Below are 20,013 nucleotides of genomic sequence, written 5' to 3'. Positions count from 1 at the left end.
GGTTTTCAAAGTTTTTCTCACGCTCTATTGTCCGTTTACATGATAGTTGCTTTGGCGTTTTGCATTAATTGTTCATCAATGAAGTGGGACTATGTGATTTAAGAGCCCCTTTCATATTTGATGATTTGGCAGAACCAAGTTGGCTTTCATGTCAACACGTCAAGTGGATTAAATGGAACAATGGATAAGTATTTCATGACTCTTTTTTAAGTAGCCCTCGCATCTAATATGTGCAAGAACCCATAAATCAAGGAGGATTTTGTTTTCTCAAGGCCCACCCACAACATTTTCCAAACAAGAGTTAGGTAAATTTTGGGAAGAAAAAAAAACATTTTAAGAGGATTGGCCTCTTGTTCTAACACCCAAATGCCACATTTTTAGTACCACATACACTTGATCTTAGCCCATGCTATGTATGTGATTATTTTCATGACATTCTTAGCAGTTGCGATGCACATAAGAGACTAATATATTAATTTTTTATTTATATAATTCAATATATATGCTTCTAATTTTTGGAGGTAAACTTATTTAATATAGAAGTAATTGTAGCAATGTGGAAACATGTAAACCAATAAATAGATGGCGATAATACGTGGAGTTTTGGTTTCATGGTATAATAGATATACAAATACTTTTAATGGAGATACCACCTTATTTGCCTAATTCCTCTTTTTGACTAGGTAGTTTAAAATAAAGTAATAATTAATAACAACAATTGCTGTTAGTGAATAAAAAAGTAGCAAAATAATGGCTTTATTTTGGGAAAACCACTATTCAAACATTATATATATTATTTTGATTACCGCTTCTCTCTCCCTCTATTAGTAATAGAATTGGTATTATTCTCATTATCAGTATAAATTACCACACGTTTGGCTTTTCTTGAACGAATTTCATGATCTTCCGTCGATTTTTCCTCATTTTCTTCCTCCTGTTCTTCAATTTATATGACCATCGAGGAACCTTTTTACTGATTTCTTCTATTCCAATAGATTTATTTCTAGTTGTTGTTTGATTATTTGGATCAATTGTAATTATATCGAATATAAATTTCAAAGATTTTGCTTGACTTTCTGAATCAATTTTTCTTAAAATTAATTAATTATTTTATATATGGTCAAAAAAAGAACACCATCACTCCCATTGTGTAATGGCTAATAGAGCATAATAAATTAAATAATGTTCATCATTTGAGTATTCATTGTCCCTTTGTATGTTACATATAAAAAGAGGCTTTCTAAAGTGCTATATCATCCATTATTATGATCTTACAGTGGTCATTATCTTTAAACAATCAGGACCCGTGTCTACGAAAAGATTGCACGATTGGGTTTTGAGACATTTAGATATACTAAGTACTTTGGAAAAAAACAAAGAAAAAAATAAGAAGCTAATACCAATAAGGTGGTAGCCCAGTGGGAGCGTGACCTTACTTCCAATCAAGTGGTTCCAAGTTCGAAACGCACGGATGTCGATTAAATTGTGGAGACCGGATGCTCCTTGCTCGAACACGGCCCTTGGAAGGGCGTATGCTATGCTGATAGCCTTAGTGGTGTCAGGTGTGACGTACTCACATGTGGTTTCGTGCCGGAGCCCAAAAAGATAATCGAGCCGGGCCCACGAGTGGAAAGGGTATGAGTAAAACCGGCCGGGGTGCCCAACACATGATCATTTCTGCCCGCATCGAACATTCTCCTGGCGGAATAGGGACCAATGGGGGCTATTACGCGGGGGTTGGGCTTGTCCCTTCCTCCACCCTTTTCTTTTTTTTTAAGCAAAAAAAAAAAAAGAAGAGAAGCTAATGTCTAGTTTTTTGTTTTTTTTTAAAAAAGGAAAAGAAAAGGGAACAAGCCAATGTAGACCTAAACAGCATCTGGTTTTCACAAGACTGTAGGCCCTAGCTCTAGGGGCATGAACAGTCGGAAAACAGCGCCCTTGCCTTCGCTTTGCCGTTTCTAAAGCCTGGCTTTGCATTTTATTCGGAATACGGAATCCAAAGTTTTTTTATGTCGGTAGCCCAACTTTTACTTTTGTCCTCTCTCTTCCCATCCTTCTCTTTGCTGTAGTTTTTCTTTGGCATCTCCATCCTGGCTTAGGTAAGTTGTCTTGGGAGTTAAATTTCAGCTACTAGTCCCATTCAGAGTATGTTCAAGCTGAGACCACAATCTTTGGCTGGTCTTCTATGTAGGTTGGCTTTCTTTTGTCTATGTGTGTGTATGGTATATAATGCCACTGAAAATTGGCCTGACCAAAATGTCGAGCTGGCTGAGTTACTGAAGTACTCGGATGATCAGTTGCTCAGACTGTAATAGTCGGTTGAAGATCACGATGTATGTTCAAGATGGCAATATGGTGGCAGCTAAGAAAATATAAATATATAAATAAATCTACCTCATCCTATCAGCTTAAGCTATTGGGACAAATGGTGATTTCAACATGGTATCAGAGCAGAGGTTCTAAGTTTGAACCCTGTCTTTGCACTCTTTAACCCCATTATTAAAAAAATTTCACATGTTGGGCTCACTCTTTAAAAAGAAAGTCCGGCCCACATGTGAGGGGAGTGTAAGAAAACATAAATATATAAATAATTCTACCTCATCCTATCAGCTTAAGCTTTTGGGACAAATGGTAATTTCAGCAGCGGCTATGTTAGGATGGCGAGGGCTCTAATAGTGGTCGCTCCCAATGTGGTATTAGGAGGACAAGATCATGCTTGAACTTTCATTCTGATGCCGACTCTGATCTGAAACAGCAAAGACAAAAAAGTCTTCTTGTCGGAGAGTATCCGGCAGAAGATCCTCCAATGCTAAAGTCAAACAGATTTTTACGGAACAACGAAGATGTTGTAAAAACCGCAGAGTGACAGCACAAGGGCATAAGAGGACTTACTTAGAGAGCCCCCTAGGAAAAGTTTATATAGACGAGGATCAGTGCTCGTCGCCGAAGAGTTCCATAGTGCTGAACAATTGTGTTTGGTAACCGATTGCATGTTCGGAAATGCATGGGCATTTCGCTCATGCATCATGCTCCGCACATCTCATTCATTCGTCATATGGTTATGAAAATTATTTGTGATCATGGTTGAGATATTGCCAGCTAGGGAGAGTTTAAAATTTAAAGGACTCTCCGTACGTCTTTAGAGTCGGCCACATGGCGAGCTTTGACTAATTAGTTGGAGACTTCATAGAAAGTTCTGATTGGTTGACGTACCATGATATATTATACATGAATGTATAAATATATTTATAGAAATCAGAAAATAAAATATTCAACAGGAAGATTTGTTGCAGAGTCTTGTAATATAGCCTCAATGTGGTTAATATTATATGAGTTGGCTTAAAAATGCTCCACCTTGGATCTACCTATTTTTATTATTATCATCACCCTCTCCTTGTCCAATCATCTTTTTTTATGTCAGACAAGAGTTAGGTTCAAGATTCCACCAACTAAGAGACCCTTTCAAAGATTCGATCTTCTGAGATTTTGCACAATGGGTAGATGAAGTGAAGCCGTCTCCGCTTGAATTCGAAAAAGACATTGGATATTAGATATTGGCAGGTGTTAGAAACTGATGCACAAACTCAACTAATTGGTAGTAGAACCAAACAAAGGAGAATAGTAGTGGGTGACCAACACCGGAAGAATTAAGAATTCAAATTCGTGCTGCTCTATATAGATTATGGATCGGGTCTGTTTTGATATCATTTATAATAATTTATAATCTCATCCAAAATAGTTATCCAAAAGATATTTTTTAAGTTTTTTGGTGCTGTATAAGTACTCAAGATCTCCTCAATGAATAACCGATGTGATAAATTTTAGTTCAACTCTCTGTCGGAACAAAGAAAGCAACTTAATAACTGTATGCGGCAAATTGCACATAAGACATTTGGATTTTGGGAACATGCAATTAATCTACACACTGCTGCTTTCTTTGTGGGGCCTCATGACCCAACCTAGCCCAGGGGCGCCTAGCCTCTTGATGCGACAAAATTGGTTAAACATTTGACCTAGCAAGAATTGTACACATCTGTGTCATTGGAGTCATGCATCTCACCTAGCTATCTTGTTATTAGAAAAGTGTGCCTAGGCTTCACGTCTGTTAAGCTACCAACATTGGTTAATTGGGCATGGGAGAGGAAGCCATCTATCCAAAATTTATCAAAAGTTCAAAAAAAAATCAGAAAAAAAACATGTCCCTCTTCGTGTCCATATCATTGCTTCTTTTTTTTTTTTTGGTAAAAAATAGGAGGGGAGGGGGAGGGGCAGAACTCCACCCATGTAGGGGCCCCCACTGAGCCCCTCTTCCACTGAAAAATATTCGATGTGGGTCGCAAGTTTCTGTGTGCCCTCTCCAACCGGTGAAAAACCCCACTGGGCCATCCACGCATGGGGCATGCGGTCTCCCGATTTAATCGACGCCCGTGCATTTCGAACCTGGACAACTCGAATAGATTCTAAGCCCCTTTACCACTAGGCTACCACCTTGGTGGCGTATCATTGCTTTTTCAATATCCCATTAAATTTAGATAAATAAAAGGACTATATTTCTAGTATAATGCTCTTCCAAATGGCTATACTTTATTGTGAAACAGCGACAAGGAGTAGATAAGATCATGAGTACATATAAGAAACTTTGGAAGAGAATCATTATAGTTATACCAAAGATACATAAATTAGTTGATGCAATCATGGAGATCTATGTTAAATAGCATAGGACCTAAAATGTTCTATAAACAATTAACCATGTAATAATTGGAGAGTTTTATAGATTCAATATTCCACTGCCAAATGGTATCTGTGATTTGCTGAGCTTACCACCATTTTTTTTTCTATATTTTCTTTTAAAGTGTTCATTGCTGGCCCAAATTGTAAGACTGCTTTCAAATCTACACTAAAGTAGCACTTTTAAAAAAATATTGTGATTAAGTTAGATAAGAGATTCTCCTTGTTTCCATGCTCTTTGAACGGTAGGTAGACTACTTTATGGCTGTAGGAAGATACGTGTTTTATTTAAGTACTTATTTCTCGTTCTAAGAAAAAGTATGTTCGCTTATTCTAAGAAAAAATCTTATTTTTGAGTTTTAAGGGTCCCATATAGTATGAGTGCAGCCTTTTTCTTTGTTCGATGGACCTCACCAGGCGTCGACCGGATTGTATCTTTCGCGCGCGAAATCATCGTTGATCACCTACCCCACAGATCTTAAAGCACTTTGAAGTCTCAACACAAATCTCAAAGGGGGAACCTAATGATCAACGTATGTTCTTTTTCTTTTTCTTTTAGTGAGGCTTTTTGTGCTCCTTTGAACTCGCAACTCCTCACCATGCCAAGAAAAAAAGATGCTTGAATGTTTATAGAAACATAGGACACCCAAATTCATAGAGGCAACGTATGTTCTTATTAAAATATTTTACAGTATGTATGTATATATGTGTGTACGTGCACGCTTTTCACCAACTTTGAAGATGTTTATACGATTGTTTTCTAAAAACAGACTCCATACACAAGAAGGTTAGAAAAAAAAAAGACCGATCAATTAGCTGAATTATTATTATTATTATTATTATTATTATTATTTGCAGACGAAAAGACTAATAGTGCAATATTCACATGTGAGTTAATTTGCATGAAGAATCTGATGGTCCTTGAATAAGCTGTTGAAGAATAAAGGTCGCTGTAAGAAGTTACCTCCACTAATTTGGACTTCTTGATAAAGCAAACAGTGTAATGAAGAGTCTGAGGTATATATTATTCTGAGACCAACTTTCATTAGGAATCAAAGGACATAGACTACGTCGTTCTACAAAGGATCTTTTCTTAATTTTTCAGAATGGAAGGTTTTCATAATGAATTCTCCTGTGGAACTTGGCTCTCCCATCTCGTTCAAACAAAATCATATTATTTATCCAGTAATGAATGCTCTGTTTTAAATGAAACAAGTTCAACAGTTGACAATTGGCATAGTAACAATGAAGGAAGGGAGGAAAAGAAAGTAATCCATGTCATCTCTTCTATGGTTGCATCATCATGACGGTGGCTCTATTTCTATTTTATACCACCTTGGATCATTCTAGCATGCAAGCTGAGGCTTTGATGGAGGTAGGTACAATGTGAAATCATCCATGCATATCGAAGGATTTGAGGGTTTATAATGATTGAGGCCATAAGGTTGTTGTTTTGATAACACTAACAAATCTATAAAATTATATTTCATGTGATGTTGGTGGGCTTCCTAGGAAGACTCCAAGTTATCGTAAACAAGAAATCACAATAAAATCTAAAAGTTACTCAACATGAATAACATGGAAGAACTAGGATCAGCATTCAAAAACTATTGCCTATATCTTTATATATATATATATATATACTTTTTTTCTTTATACTTTATAATATATAACTTTATATTTTATAATATATAATTTTTATTTATTTATTATAATTATAAATAAATAATATAATTTTATAGAACATAAATAAAATAATATATATATAAAAATATTTGTTTGGTAGCGCTGAACCCTTAACCTAATCTCTTATGGTTATTTGTTTGGTTTTATGTTCGTCTAGCATTTTTCTTTGATGATATGCCTAAAATTAACAAGTCGTGTTTAGAATTCTAGCAAGCATGAAATAGAATGTAGTATGCGTCCAAGATTTGCACATACATATTGAGGGCCTCTCATAAAGATAATGCTCATGTTCTTCATTCTCATCTTTCAGCACATTTTAGTACAGAAGAGTACTCCATCCCTTATTAAATTTAGGACTCGTTTAGTTTGCGGATTTTTTTTTTACTAAAATATTTTTGACAAAAAGCTAATGCATGGGTATATGATGCTTGAAAAAATATTTTTTTACATGTTTAGTCGACCATCGAAAAATGACACATTTCAAAATGCTTTTTGTTTGGTTAAACATCTATTTTCTTGTTATACTCTTAATAAAGAGACAGAGTTTTTAGTGCGTGGAAAAGTGACTTTTTCATATCTCATAAGAGTTTTTCTTTTATATAAACTATGAAAACTTTATTTTCATAAAAAAGCTATTTTTTTGTCTCTTTTTTTTTTTTTTTTTTGCAAAACTCCAAAAAAAATATGAAGCACTTTCTTTATTTTCTGTTGATTCTTTTTTTTTTGGCGCAAACCAAACAAGTTTTTAAGAAGCAGTACATGTTTCAAAGTATCTATGGCCATGTATAAAAATAAAAATCAACAAACTTCCATCCATTATATATATTTTGAACATCTCGAGGCAAGACAAGGACTTCGATCCCCCTACCGAAAGAAAGCAGCACTGTTCCTAGCAAAAAAAAAAAAAAAAGAAAGCAGCACTGTCATGCAATACCACCATAGGACCCTTAGTTACTCAGAAACTTCTTTTCGCATGACCCAAAGCATTAGAGTATATAATCCCACGCTGTTCCCCACCTGGTTACATCCATTCCCCCCACCCCGCCCGCCGTAAAAAAGCCCACTGTTTGCTCCAATCAAGCAGGAAACTCCTTAATCTCCAATATTGTACCAAACCTCAAGCTTAATGCCCTAAGAAACAATAAACACAAGTGGAAGGCATCCTCCTCCTAAAACCAGGGGCCCAAAATTGTGGTCTCTGTGATGTGGATTTACACCCTCCTTTTTTTGACTTGGATGTCTACTTACTAATCTTCAGTCAACTTAAAAAAAACCTCTTCCTAATTCTTCCATTCTTTTTATTAAAGTTTATGGCCTATGCCAAAACAATGGGCCAGCTCCATATTTACCTTCACTTGCCATTTCTTGCAATCTTTGTGCATGCTTGCCACACTCAGGATTACAAATCACAAACTTCAAACAAATAAAATTATATTCTTGTTTTCTTCTTAACCTCAAGCAGAGTTGCAATGGTGTGGTCGGTTTACAGCACCACTGCCCAACGTATTCCATAGCTAAAAGATACAAAAGCCTGTTACTTTTGTTTTCCCTTTACCACTGCCTACGTTCCATGCATGAGAACAGCTGCTACTTGGACACGTGGCGGCCACGTATGTTGCCAGCCACCCCAGCCCAAGGGCCATGAAGGCATTTGGAAGGACCCAACGCCACCTTTTTGGTGAATACTTTCCATTCCATTCCATTCTCTACTAGAAACAGCAGGAGAGAAACTGGGACTGGTGCCCACTGGATTCCTACCACCTCCAATTACTACGTCGCCATAAATACCACCCCACCTTCACAGCTTCGCCAATCTCTTCTCCGAAGCCATACCCCACATTGCTACCAGCTGCAGAGCCCTCCCTAACTTTGCCTGCTTAGCTATAGCAAGAGCTATAACAGGCACCAGGGGAGGGCATTGTGGGTAATTCAAATCGGCGATGGACGTGTACATCTCGGAGGAATACGTGATCAAACGGCGGAGAGAGAGGCAGATGCGGGTGGCCGCCGACGATGGGAAACGGCGGGAGGTGGTCTCGGAATCGGCCGGCGAGGAGAAGAAGCCGACGAACGCTTGGATGGCCGGGTTCGGGAGGGAGAAGGGTGGCAAGTTGGTGGGGGCCGGGACAAAGGAGGATATCGTTTTCAGCTGCTTCTCGGCTTAGAGAGTGTGGAGATTCTTTGGAGGTGCCATGGTTTAGCCTATTCCCATTTAGTTTAGGATATCTCCTCCCCTTTGTTCGGGATAGCGCAGCATGGCCAATTTATTGTAGTTTTACATCAACGTCGTAAAAGTTTACTTTACCAGTGCATATTCTTATTAATTCACACGTTTTGAGGGTTAGCATCTTAATATATTACTAAACCTGGATGATATAGAAGAGACAATTTAATCTTCAAAACGAGAAAAATATAAAATATATAATATTACTAACCTTCTCTAGTTCAATATCCATGCGTCTCAATCTATTCTATTCCCCCCTTTGCGTAGTGAAATGGGGAAAGATTAGCTACTTGTATGAAGCTTTGGCAATCAATCTTCAACAGGTTCTCCTCCTTCTCGGAAAGTTATTAACATGAAGATATTATTAGCTTTGTCTCGAGTCAAGTTTCGAGTCCAAATAATTTGAATTGAGTCCAGCGCGAGCTTTTAACTATTCGGCTCAGCTCGGCTCGATTGCAGCCCTACTAGTAATTTAAGGCCAAGCACCACCACCCTCACCATATCTCATGATCCTATAAAGAGTCGGAAGAGCTCGATAATCTTCATAAATGAAAATAGGAAAAAGTACCGGCCATTTCTATTCTATGATAACAGTGTAGTTCTAACTATTCTTGTTTCTTCAGAAATTCCTGAAGTAAAAGTGACATTATTTAGGATTTGCAGATAACAGGGTAATATTTGATGTTCTACAAAGAGGCACAACTTTGCTTTCATGCTCATACTTTTTGCCCTTTTTCCCTTTTTCTTTTCCCCTTTTCAGGTTGGGAAGGTCAGGTTCAGTAGGCAAGGGAAAAATATGGTCAGACTAGGTCGGGACAGGATTAGGCCTATTGGATTTGGTTGGATTGGTCTTAGATTTAGGACCTGAATGAAATGCCCAGAATTAATTGCTCCTTATTAACATCCCCAATCAAGATGTTTATGTAGCATGGTTGTTATTTGCCTTGACTTAAAGTTCTTTATATTTTTCTTTTCCTTTTTAATTATTTTTTTCCCTACCGTTTCTTTTTCAAACTTTGTTTTGTGAGGAAGTAGGATACAGTGCCCAAAGAATTGAAATTTATCATATAATGGAATATAAACCATTTCTCTGATTGTTCCCCATGATGGAGATAAGGAGTCATAGATTCCATGTCACCTAAAAGTTTCCAGAAGAGTAAACAATATATCTCATATCATAAACAAGTTTTCAATTTACAACAAAACTAACCATTAGATCTGCCTACAATGATTTCTGAACTTCTGTAATTAAGGTTGGCCTGCTGTTTCTGACGATTAAGTTGATGAGCTTAAGCCATAAGCTTTTGTAAAGGGGGCCTTTCAGAATTCCCAATCTGAAGTGGTAATATCATTTTTTCCTTGTACTCTTCTAATATTGCTTATCTAAAATTTTTCATGACTTTATTTCTCCTCTTGCCATTATAACACTTTTTCCCCACTTGCCAGTGTCAACACTAATTAACAGTGAATATATCTGGCATCAGATTTCCCCATAAAAGAATATATGAACATAAATTCCTTATCAACTTTGTCGGCAGTATGTCAGCTTCAGCCAAGGAAACGAATACAGGTTTAGACAATGCCATTTCAAGCAACAACAGCATCATCATATGCGAAGACAAATACTAATATGTTTTTATTCCCTTGATTTTTAAGCCATTATCCATTAAATGATATCTTCAATAGCTCATTAAAATTTTTAATTACAAAATAAAATTAGCATGAAAGCAAAAGAAAAATTAAGTTTCCACAACCAAGTAACCTTTGCATAGTTTAAACATGCAGTCACAAATATTAATACCACTAGAAAAGAAGTTACAATGTTCAAAATATTTTAAATATGATTTAAGTTCCACTGAAAGGCAACGTAGAAGAAAAGATAATTAATTAAAGACAATACAGATTGCAAAAGCAAGTGATTCAATTAGATGTTTGCTTTTCTCAGCAGGATAGAAACTTTGCATACAAAAGAGCCCATACAAATCCCTCTTTCAAAGATCCATTCAACCAACAAATTACTCAAGAGGGGGTCATGCAAGCCTAATATAGAAGGATATGCAGAGGTAAATATATGTAGAAGTGATAATGTTTCGATAAGAGAGAATCATGGTCATCAGAGAATTTTTAAAATATACTAATTTTCTGATATTGCAGTATAACTATGGGGATCTTCAATGTGGGCAGGAGCAATAGCAGATATCACAACAGAGACTCCCAACAATATCACAACAAGAGCTGTGAAATTTACGAGGAAGGCTTCTGAACCATACTTGGCGAGGCCTGTGCTCTGTAGGAAAGTGAGCTTCTCCAGAAAGCCTAATTCTGCACTGGCCAAGGCCAATATGTAGACGAAGAGCCCAAAAAATACATGCCAAGGAAGAGCATCACGACGGAGAGTTGGGGCAGCACCAGGAAAGAAAAAGGTGACAAAGCCAAAAATCCACTGAAAAAATAAAAGCAGAAGAAAAGCTGAAATAAATACCAAATATTGATGCAGAAAAGCTCCATAAACAGAGTGCATGAGGAGAAATTAAAACAATACAATGATAACATGTGCGTGTAGCAAATCATTTTGAAATGCAACTAATCCTTCTCTTTTTCCAAAAAATAATTAGAAAAAAGATATAATTATGCTGCTGACTGCTGATCTACCATGATGGCCCCAAAAATACTTGTGTAATTCTAATAACATCATGAAATTCTCTTTTTCATTTGTCTTATTTAAAAAATTTTCACCTCTTCACCAGTTTATTCAATATTTTAAGTTTCATAGTTTCCGAGCTGCCATCTATATTTTCAGGTCTCCCTCATTTCATACAACTCGATGGATTTAATCGAACCCTCTCCTATTTGAAACTTCTCAGTCTTCAAAGCTAATAGCCAAAAACATCTAAGACAATTCTTCATAATCTTTATTATAGTTATGAAAATTCAGGCTTCTAGATATGAAAAGTTCAAATTCTATACTTAGAACTAACACCCTCCTTGACTTAATAACTAAAACTCCAAACTGCTCAAGTAGTACTAATATTCATGGGTTTTATCAAGAAATGATAAGCAATAATGGCAGTGAATATTGACTCATAAAAATGTTTGGAAGACGATATAGTTACAAATGTTATGATAATAAGATAGGATGAATACAGTGCATGAAGATCACCAGGATAGATGCTGTTTTGTGTTGCTTAAAATGCATCTTGTGAGTGATGCTGACATAAGTGTTGCCACTTTGAATGTTATTGTAAGCAACAAGTAGAGAAATATCTTTTTTGAGGAATTGCCACTTCTGTTAATGCAATATCTGCTGCTTGTCTTGCTGTTTTTCACACTGCTACTGTTACTTGTCATCAACAAAGTCTTTCTTATTTTCAGTTGTAAATTTGTAATCATAAATCCATGTCTATGAAGCATCAAATATATATATAAGATTGGGACAATGATACAATAAAACACTGAAAGGTTTTAAATATTGCTGTGAGTTTGCTAGACACCCTCCAACATAGTATGTACCATGCCATGCTAAGCCCCACACTATCAACAAGGTCTTTCTTATTTTCAGTTGTAAATTTGTAATCATTAATCCATGTCTATGAGCATCAATATGGATATAGGATTGTGATAATGATACAATAGAACACCATAAGGTTTTAAATATTGATGCAAGTATGCTAGACACCCTCCAACATAGTATGTGCTATGCCATGCTAAGCCCCACACTTTGCTAGAACATACTATTTTTTAATTAAAATTATTAAAAAAGTTAGGTGAGTGCTGTGCTGACCCATGCTAGGTACTGGTACTGGTTTTGCATAGAATGTGCCAACCAGCATGGTCAGCACTTGAGATCATGTATAATACAAATATATCAATATGACAAATGTTGAAAAAAATTTGGATATGATACAATTGCGATATAACAAAAATAAGCACACGTTATATATATATATATGCAAGAAAAAAAAGTTTCTATAGTGTAGTGGCTTTTGTCACAATAACATAGTTCTTACTCCATTCAACAATATCAACATCTACAAACTGCACGGCCATCCACAAGCTATGTGACCATACATGACCATACATACATATCATCATTCAAATGAACAGACCATAGTCCACACTCCATATACTCATATCAATCTATAGTATTCGTCGTTAAACACTCATCCAAAAGAAAGACATCAGCACCTCTCTATGTCAAACCAAAACATATTCAATAAGTATCCTAAATGTATCTGAAGTCTTTTGTTATATCCTAGCCATATCTAACACCATGCTGCTATCTGATACAATTGCGCTGCTTTTTGATACAATTGCGCATGCAGTTTGCAGCATCTGTCTTTTGTCGATTCACATGCTAACAGAGTATGTGTCTATGACTTAGAAATGCACGACATGCATTCTCATAAGGATTCATTTCTAATATGCATAACAACTTAAACTAGTTTGTCAGAGCATTACAGTGTAGATTGTTGTAATTCACCTGAATGCCATATAAGCAGATAGTACCAAGCCCAACCCAGGAATGCAAGCTGTACAAATTAGCAATTCCACTTTCGTTATGAAACTTGAATGCACAATAGATTCCCACAGCTCCAAGTACAAGAGCAATTGCATGAAGAACCAAATGAACCACTTTACGTACTTCATGACTCCAGGGGAAAGCTTTGTAACTCATTATAGCTGCATATCAGTTTGAAAAAAAGAAACGATATATCCATTATAAAACATACAAGGCTAATGATCAATGTCCTTCAGCTTGCTTACCTTCACTTCCCATGATAATGAATCCAATTGTCATAAGAACCGGATGAACCTGCAACAGTAAAAAATTACAAAAACCAATCGTGAATGTTTAAGCAATAAGAAATTATTCCATATTTTCCCATTTCATCAAATCTATCTCTTCTGACAAGTAAAACAACATCAATAGTTTCATCTTTAGAAAACAAAAGAAACAAAACAACAGATTATGTGGAAAAGATGATAATTGCAGTTGGAATGAAGTTCTCTAATGCAATCTAGATTATAATTCAACAAAGTGGCAGTCTGAGCGATGGGGAAAAATGATCGACTTTCATGCCCCCCCAAAAAAAGTTGTGTCAAATCAGCAACTAGAACAAAAGCAATTAAGATCAAACATGGGAGCAATCTTAAATTTTGTAAGTTCAAATTTAACCAAATTTTAATGTGTTTAGTCACAGTCCTCGCGATATCAGTTATACAGTATGTGTTAAACACTGGGCGTCTAATAACATATAAACTTGCTATTGAGAATAGTGGTGAACCACTGAACTTGCTATTGAGATCATAGAAAAGAAATTAACATTCAAAATTCATTGGTTTGATAATCTCCAGTAAAGATGGATTCTCCTCGTTATGACAGACCATTGGTCAGATCTCACCAAACAAGAAGCATGTGTCATTTAATATGATCAATATTCTTTAGGTATCAAACTTATTTAGAAGGACTTTTTAAGCTGAAAACCAAAAGTTCTTTGAGCATCGAAATTATTTAAAAGAGCTATTTTGAGCTGAAAAACAGAAGAAGGATGTTCTTTAAAAGGAGCCATTTTTGTTTGACAGAGCAAGAGGCGCATCCTGCGTCCATTAAAAATTGTCCAAAAACATCTATAAAAGCATAAAAATATAGAAAATTCACAAATATTAGAGGGCATCAATCATCTCCAATCCAAAAAATAAAACAAGACAAACACAAACACCGCAACTTCCAATAAAAGTAACAATCACACTACATGGAACACCCAATCAAAACCATCAGACCCACTCCACTCACGTATGTCGTACCACAAGGTTATATTAAACTAAAGAAAACACCAATCATGTCACCTTCCAACACCAACACCCCCCCCCCCCCCCCCCCAAAAAAAAAAAAAAAAAAAAAAAGAGGAGTAATTTAATGCACAACATAAATTTTCTCTCATAAAATCCCAAGAAGATGAAATAAAGAACAGCAAAGGATGAAGCATAACAAACAAGGAAATCGAAGATAACGCACATTAAAGATGAGATTTTTGTTGGTGGACTCGAAGGCGAGCCCTCCCCGGAAATGGATGTTCCACACGAGCACCATCGCCGCCGCCGCCGCCGCCAGCACGTGCGACGCGAACGTGAACGGCAACGCCCTCACCCCCGGCAATCCTCCCATCTCTTCTCCTCTCCTCTGCTCTCTTCTGTTCTCCTTACTTCTCAGACGAGCGATCCCGGAAGGCATTTGTCTTTACCTTGGGCGATAATTATGAATTATTACTTTGGAACCGGATGCCGCGAGATCCGGGCCGTCCGATTTCCATCAGTTTCGGAAGCACATACGTCATGGGTGGGTCCCTCTGTTTGGGCGCATGTTCCAGACATTGACGGGCGAAGTTGGTGGGAAGGCGGAAGAAGATTTCTACCAAAAAAAAACAAAAAAAAAAGGCGGAAGAAGATCGAACATGAAATCTATCTTTGTATTTTGAAGAACATTTGTATCTGTCTGGTTGGTCCGCGGTGATGTAATGGAGCGAGGTAAGAGGCGAGAAATTTCTAGATGAATATGGTCCACCGTGGACATGTGGACACGTAAAAAAAGAAGGGAGAGAAGAAAAAATAGATCAAAGTATCTTCTATCAGACTGCGGTAGGTGCTGCGGTCACGGCCCAGCAGGAGAATATCTTCTATGATCGCGGACTATGTTGTCTTGAAAAGAGACTCAACCATGTTAATCGAGTAGATCCGAGATTCGAGTCTTATGGCGGATGAGCTGCGGCTGCTACATGACATCCGTAGTCTTTTGAGGAAGTGTCCCCCACCAAGCTGCCCATATTTTTCGTGAGACAAATAGCACGGCAGACTGTGTGGCATCCTTTACATCTCATCAATCAGAAGATTTTGTTTGGGATAACTACGTCTTGGTTTCGTTTTTTTATGTATTTTCTGCTTCTTTTTTATTTTATGGGCTGCATCCACCTCCGTTGTATGTGAATATCTCAGAGTATTTGATAATTAGAATCAAAGTTTTAAACTAGTGGCGGCTCTCCTGCTATCTCGTTTTTTATATATAATAAAAAAAATCCGGAGTAGGGGTAGGATTTCAACAAGTTGGAGAAAGAGGAGAAAAAAAAAATAAGGACAAAAAAAAGGAAAGAAGAAAAAAAAAAGGAAGAAAACAAAATGAAAGAAATAAAAGAAGAGAAAAAAAAGAAATAAAAGCAGAAAAAGAAAAAACAAAAAAAAGGGGAAAAAAGGAAATAAAATGAAAAAATAAAGAAAAAAAAGAAAGAGAAAATGATAGAATGCATCTACATGAATGATCAATGGAATGATGTCCCATTCTATAAAAAAAATAAATATTTTTATTCTTTTTAAAATCTTAATGAAAACACTATAGATTTGGTATATGCATTAGATTCTACGACAAATCCAACCGAATTATCTTAAAATGTATGTATTGAGTATTTTTATTTTGTTTAGCAATCAATTTAATATTATCAATAATTGTTAGCAAAGTTAATTGGTATCTTATTTCTAAATACTTGCTCTTCTACCATGTCCAGATTCAAAGCCAATATATTGTTTAAAATAATTAATTTGATATTTATTTGAGTGATCTGTTCTATTGTCCATTTTAAGCATGAACCCTCCATTGAAACTATAGCCTTAAAAAAAATCAGGACAAGCATCCAAGATTGTTGTTCATAGAGAAACACTATCTAATTATCCAATTCCTAAAAAGGTACTATCAAAGTTGCTAAGGATATCTGGATTCAAGCCTTGTTCTCCTAGCATAGGACTTTCATTCCTTCCACTTTCTTTTTTCTGTAAAGAAAATAAAAGGGAAAAGTCAGGTGCCCATCAGATTGTTAATTATAAGAAGTCTAGCAACCAACCATGCGGTCCTTTACCACCAAAATATAGCTAATACTCTTCTTTTTTGAATGAAAAAATTTTATTTAGAACAAGATAATTGAGCACTTCCTAGCCAAATCTTCTTTTTGGGCAATTCCCAGTTTATAGGCCAGCGCAAAGGAATGTATCCATCTTGGTAAGGTCGTGCACTCGTGCTACATCCATAATTTCAGCCATAAGAGGATTTGAATTTCTGGTACTAGAGGTAGCAATCAGGTTGGGCTGGGTCGGATCGGGTCAGATACGAGTTGGCTTAGATGCTGGTTGGATAAAAAATTCATCAATCCAAACTTGATCTATTTATTAAACAAGTCAAAATTTTAAATCTGAATCCAACTTATTTATTAAACAGGTATCTTGTTTGGCCCATATAACTAATTTATCAACTGCTAAATGGGTTAAATGGGCCAGACAGATTTTTAATGGGTTAAATGGATTTAAACAGGTTAAATAGGTTAAGCAGGTCAAGTTAAACAGGTCAGAAACATGTTAAATATGTTAAAATATATTTTAAATAGGATAAACGAATCGGATCATAATCTGACTCAATTATTAAATAGGTCAAAATGAGATAAATAGATCAAAGATTTAAATCTGAACCAAACTTATTTAATAAATAGATTTAGACAAGCAGTTCTATTTATGATCTAAATCAGTTTATATTAAACCCAAACATAAAGTTGGACGTTGGGCTGATGGATTAGATCATAAATTGATATTTTTAATTTTTAACTTGGTGGCCCCCTCAATGGCATATGAATCAGTCGGCAGGTTAGGATGAATCCCTGGGGTGTTTGTCTGGCATTCAGGATGAGTACGACCCACTTTCCATGAGTCAACGTCAATTCTGAAACCAGGACTCTGGTATCAAATAACTAGAAGATTATACAATACTTAAGTTGGCTCTACTTAGTAACACATAGGATGACAGGCTAAGCTTTGAAATGGTGAGGATGGATTTATTTTTGTATTGCATGTGATATAAGGGGTTGATACATCATGTAGAAGTTAAGAAAGGCAAGAATGTGCAGAATGATGGGCTGAGCATTGAAATCATGAAGAGGAACTTATTTTATATAGCATGCAAGTAAAGTTGATCATAGATCAGAACTCGAGCTTAAACTCTATTCATTTTTAATCGGTTAAGTTTATATAAAATTTGATATTTGTTGTGCTCAAGTTCGATCCATGATTAGTATACGTTGATGATCTATCCATCTACTAGACGTTAAAAAAAGGCACAGTGTGCAGTTTTATAATATTTTTAGTAGACGGTATGTCTCCATCTCAATGATTGTTAGTTCACAAATATAAGTTCTGTACTTTTAACTAATGATAATTGCAAGAAACAACAAAACTTTAGATAAAAAGTAAATTATGGTGGATTCAAGTTGTGCGAATCAAGATATTTTATCAATTGGAACATGTTATGCCGGTTTGATCAGATGAATAGTTGAATTAAAAGCTAATAATGATAGCTATAATATTGGGAAAAAATAGAATCGGATTATATCGACGTGGCATTACAATAATCAATTAAAATGTTTAAATAAAGTATTAATTCAATTCAGCTAGAGAAAGCAAAAGTGTACTCCAACCAAAGCAGCCAAGCAAAGCCAACTTAATTATATGGCATAAATTTCATACTAAATTAAAACACAAAGAAACAAACGATTGTTTTGTGTATATGCCATTACAAAAATAGATTATTGCATATTTATCTCTTAAAAGTCATTATTTGCACATGTTGAGATCGAAGTTTCTCCGATCTTAGACCTTAGCCTCCACCGAACTCGAACTGGAAAAGAAAACTGCATCCCCACCGAAGATATTATCCACTTTGGGAATCGGTGGTTCCGGGCCCAGTGGGCTAGTTGGAGGGCGCCACCCCTCACGGTTTTGTCCTTTAAAAGGTGCCTCCTGAGGGAAGGGTAATCGAGCCCTTCATTTAAGGCACAGACATTTTCGCTATTCAGTCGATGTGGGACTAAGTCCGAGACCCTTTATTCTCACAACACAGCCCTCTAGCGGAAAGGTCTATGCCGAGGTCAAGGGCTCTTACCCGACGTGCCATTGTTGAGGTCGGAGGAAACACAACCCCCCAGCGGAAAGGTCTATGCCGAGGTCAAGGGCCCTTACCCGGCATGCCATTGTTGAGGTCGAAGTTCCTCCAACCTCAGACCTTAGCCCCTACTGAACTGGAACAGGAAAAGAAAACTGCGTCCCCATAGAAGGTATTGTCCGCTTTGGGGATCGGTGACTCCGGGCCCAGTGGGCTCGCTGGAGGGCGCCACCCCTTACAGTTTTGTCCTTTAAAATGTGCCTCATGAGGGAAGGGTAATCAAGCCCTCCATTTAAGGCACAGATCTTTTCGCTATTCAGTCGATGTGGGATTAAGTCTGAGACCCTTTATTTCCACAATACAGCCCCCAGCGGAAAGGTCTATACGGCTCAAATCATTATACTTTTGCAACCATGCTCCTCCTAATTAGACTTTTTTTGGTTGACAGGAGGCCCGAGCATGCATTGAGACGAGTTGTGCCTGGGTCTAATATCAACAATATTATTTTGGGCCCGAGCCCAGCTTGGCAAAGCCCAAGTCTTGCTCAATGCACAGCTTCAAGGTTTGGGTCCTACCCGGGGTCTTGAACAAACCCAGGTCTAAGCAAAATTTAAAATTTGAAATCTAAGTGTCAAAGGAAGCTAGAATAATTTTATACAAGTTTGCAATTTAGTATGAACTGAGGATATTATTGCTCATAAATATGGAGGTTGTCAATAGTTCTTTTAGGCCTTGCATATTATCTTGGGCCTGCCTTAGGGTGTGTGTTGCCATGTCACATGGTCGATTTGGGTGTCGGGTTCGGACCATAATAATAATAGTATATAATATTATATTCTAGTAATTATTTAGTACTATTACTAATGATAATAAGAAATAAATAAATAAATAAATACATAATTTTTTTAATAATTTCAAAATATATGACCAATATTTTCTAAAAAAAATATAAGATCAAACTAAATTTTTTAATCGCTTAACCCGTTTAACTCGATACAATCCATTATATGTCGGCTTAATTTATTTGTTTAATAAAATGGTCAGACTCGAATCTGGATTCTTAATCTGTTTAAAAAACATATTAGGTTTAGATTGATAAACTTTTAATTTATTTTATATCTGATCCAATTTGTATCTGATCCAATCCAACCTGATTGCAGGAATGTTAGGTTCCGCTAGTAATATGCAAGCAAGCAAACCTGTGGAAACTTACTTCCTTCCAAAAGAAGCCCAGAAATTTTGGTTCCTAACATTTGCATGCTTCTATATGTCCAATTTGGATTTCTGCCACTGTCCAATGATAATGATGGCAAAATAATTACTGCAACAAAGGTTATCTCTTTATGATCTAAGCTTTGAACTCCTGATGAACTTGCAAAAAGACAGGAAAAGCAGATCTAATGATGAG

General features: G+C 36.4%; 1 protein-coding gene across 1 annotated transcript; it reads right to left on the bottom strand.

Annotated features, from left to right (window-relative positions):
- Nucleotides 1–10,453: 10,453 nt before the first annotated feature.
- On the bottom strand, nt 10,454–14,878 carry LOC120108432 (probable ascorbate-specific transmembrane electron transporter 1). The gene is made up of 4 exons (XM_039122040.1): nt 14,655–14,878; nt 13,403–13,451; nt 13,119–13,318; nt 10,454–11,081 (listed from the first exon to the last, which is right to left on the bottom strand). Exons 1-4 carry the CDS (start codon nt 14,868–14,870, stop codon nt 10,773–10,775), a joined length of 774 nt encoding a protein of 257 aa, XP_038977968.1. The 5' UTR covers nt 14,871–14,878; the 3' UTR covers nt 10,454–10,772.
- Between the last annotated feature and the right edge of the window lie 5,135 nt (nt 14,879–20,013).

Source organism: Phoenix dactylifera, unplaced genomic scaffold (assembly GCF_009389715.1).
Source record: "Phoenix dactylifera cultivar Barhee BC4 unplaced genomic scaffold, palm_55x_up_171113_PBpolish2nd_filt_p 001330F, whole genome shotgun sequence".
In the NCBI taxonomy this organism is placed as follows: domain Eukaryota; kingdom Viridiplantae; phylum Streptophyta; class Magnoliopsida; order Arecales; family Arecaceae; genus Phoenix; species Phoenix dactylifera.
Note: the sequence above shows the minus strand (reverse complement) of the source record. Positions and strands in the feature narration are given on the sequence as shown.

What these genes read in the sequence shown, in the direction of transcription:
- LOC120108432 (XM_039122040.1), bottom strand. Translation starts at nt 14,870, where the DNA reads ATGCCTTCCGGGATCGCTCGTCTGAGAAGTAAGGAGAACAGAAGAGAG. An exon ending in ACAAAAATCTCATCTTTAAT is followed by an intron (nt 13,452 to 14,654) that starts GTGCGTTATCTT and finishes TTACTGTTGCAG; the next exon opens with GTTCATCCGGTTCTTATGAC. An exon ending in TCTGCTTATATGGCATTCAG is followed by an intron (nt 11,082 to 13,118) that starts GTGAATTACAAC and finishes TTATTTTTTCAG; the next exon opens with TGGATTTTTGGCTTTGTCAC.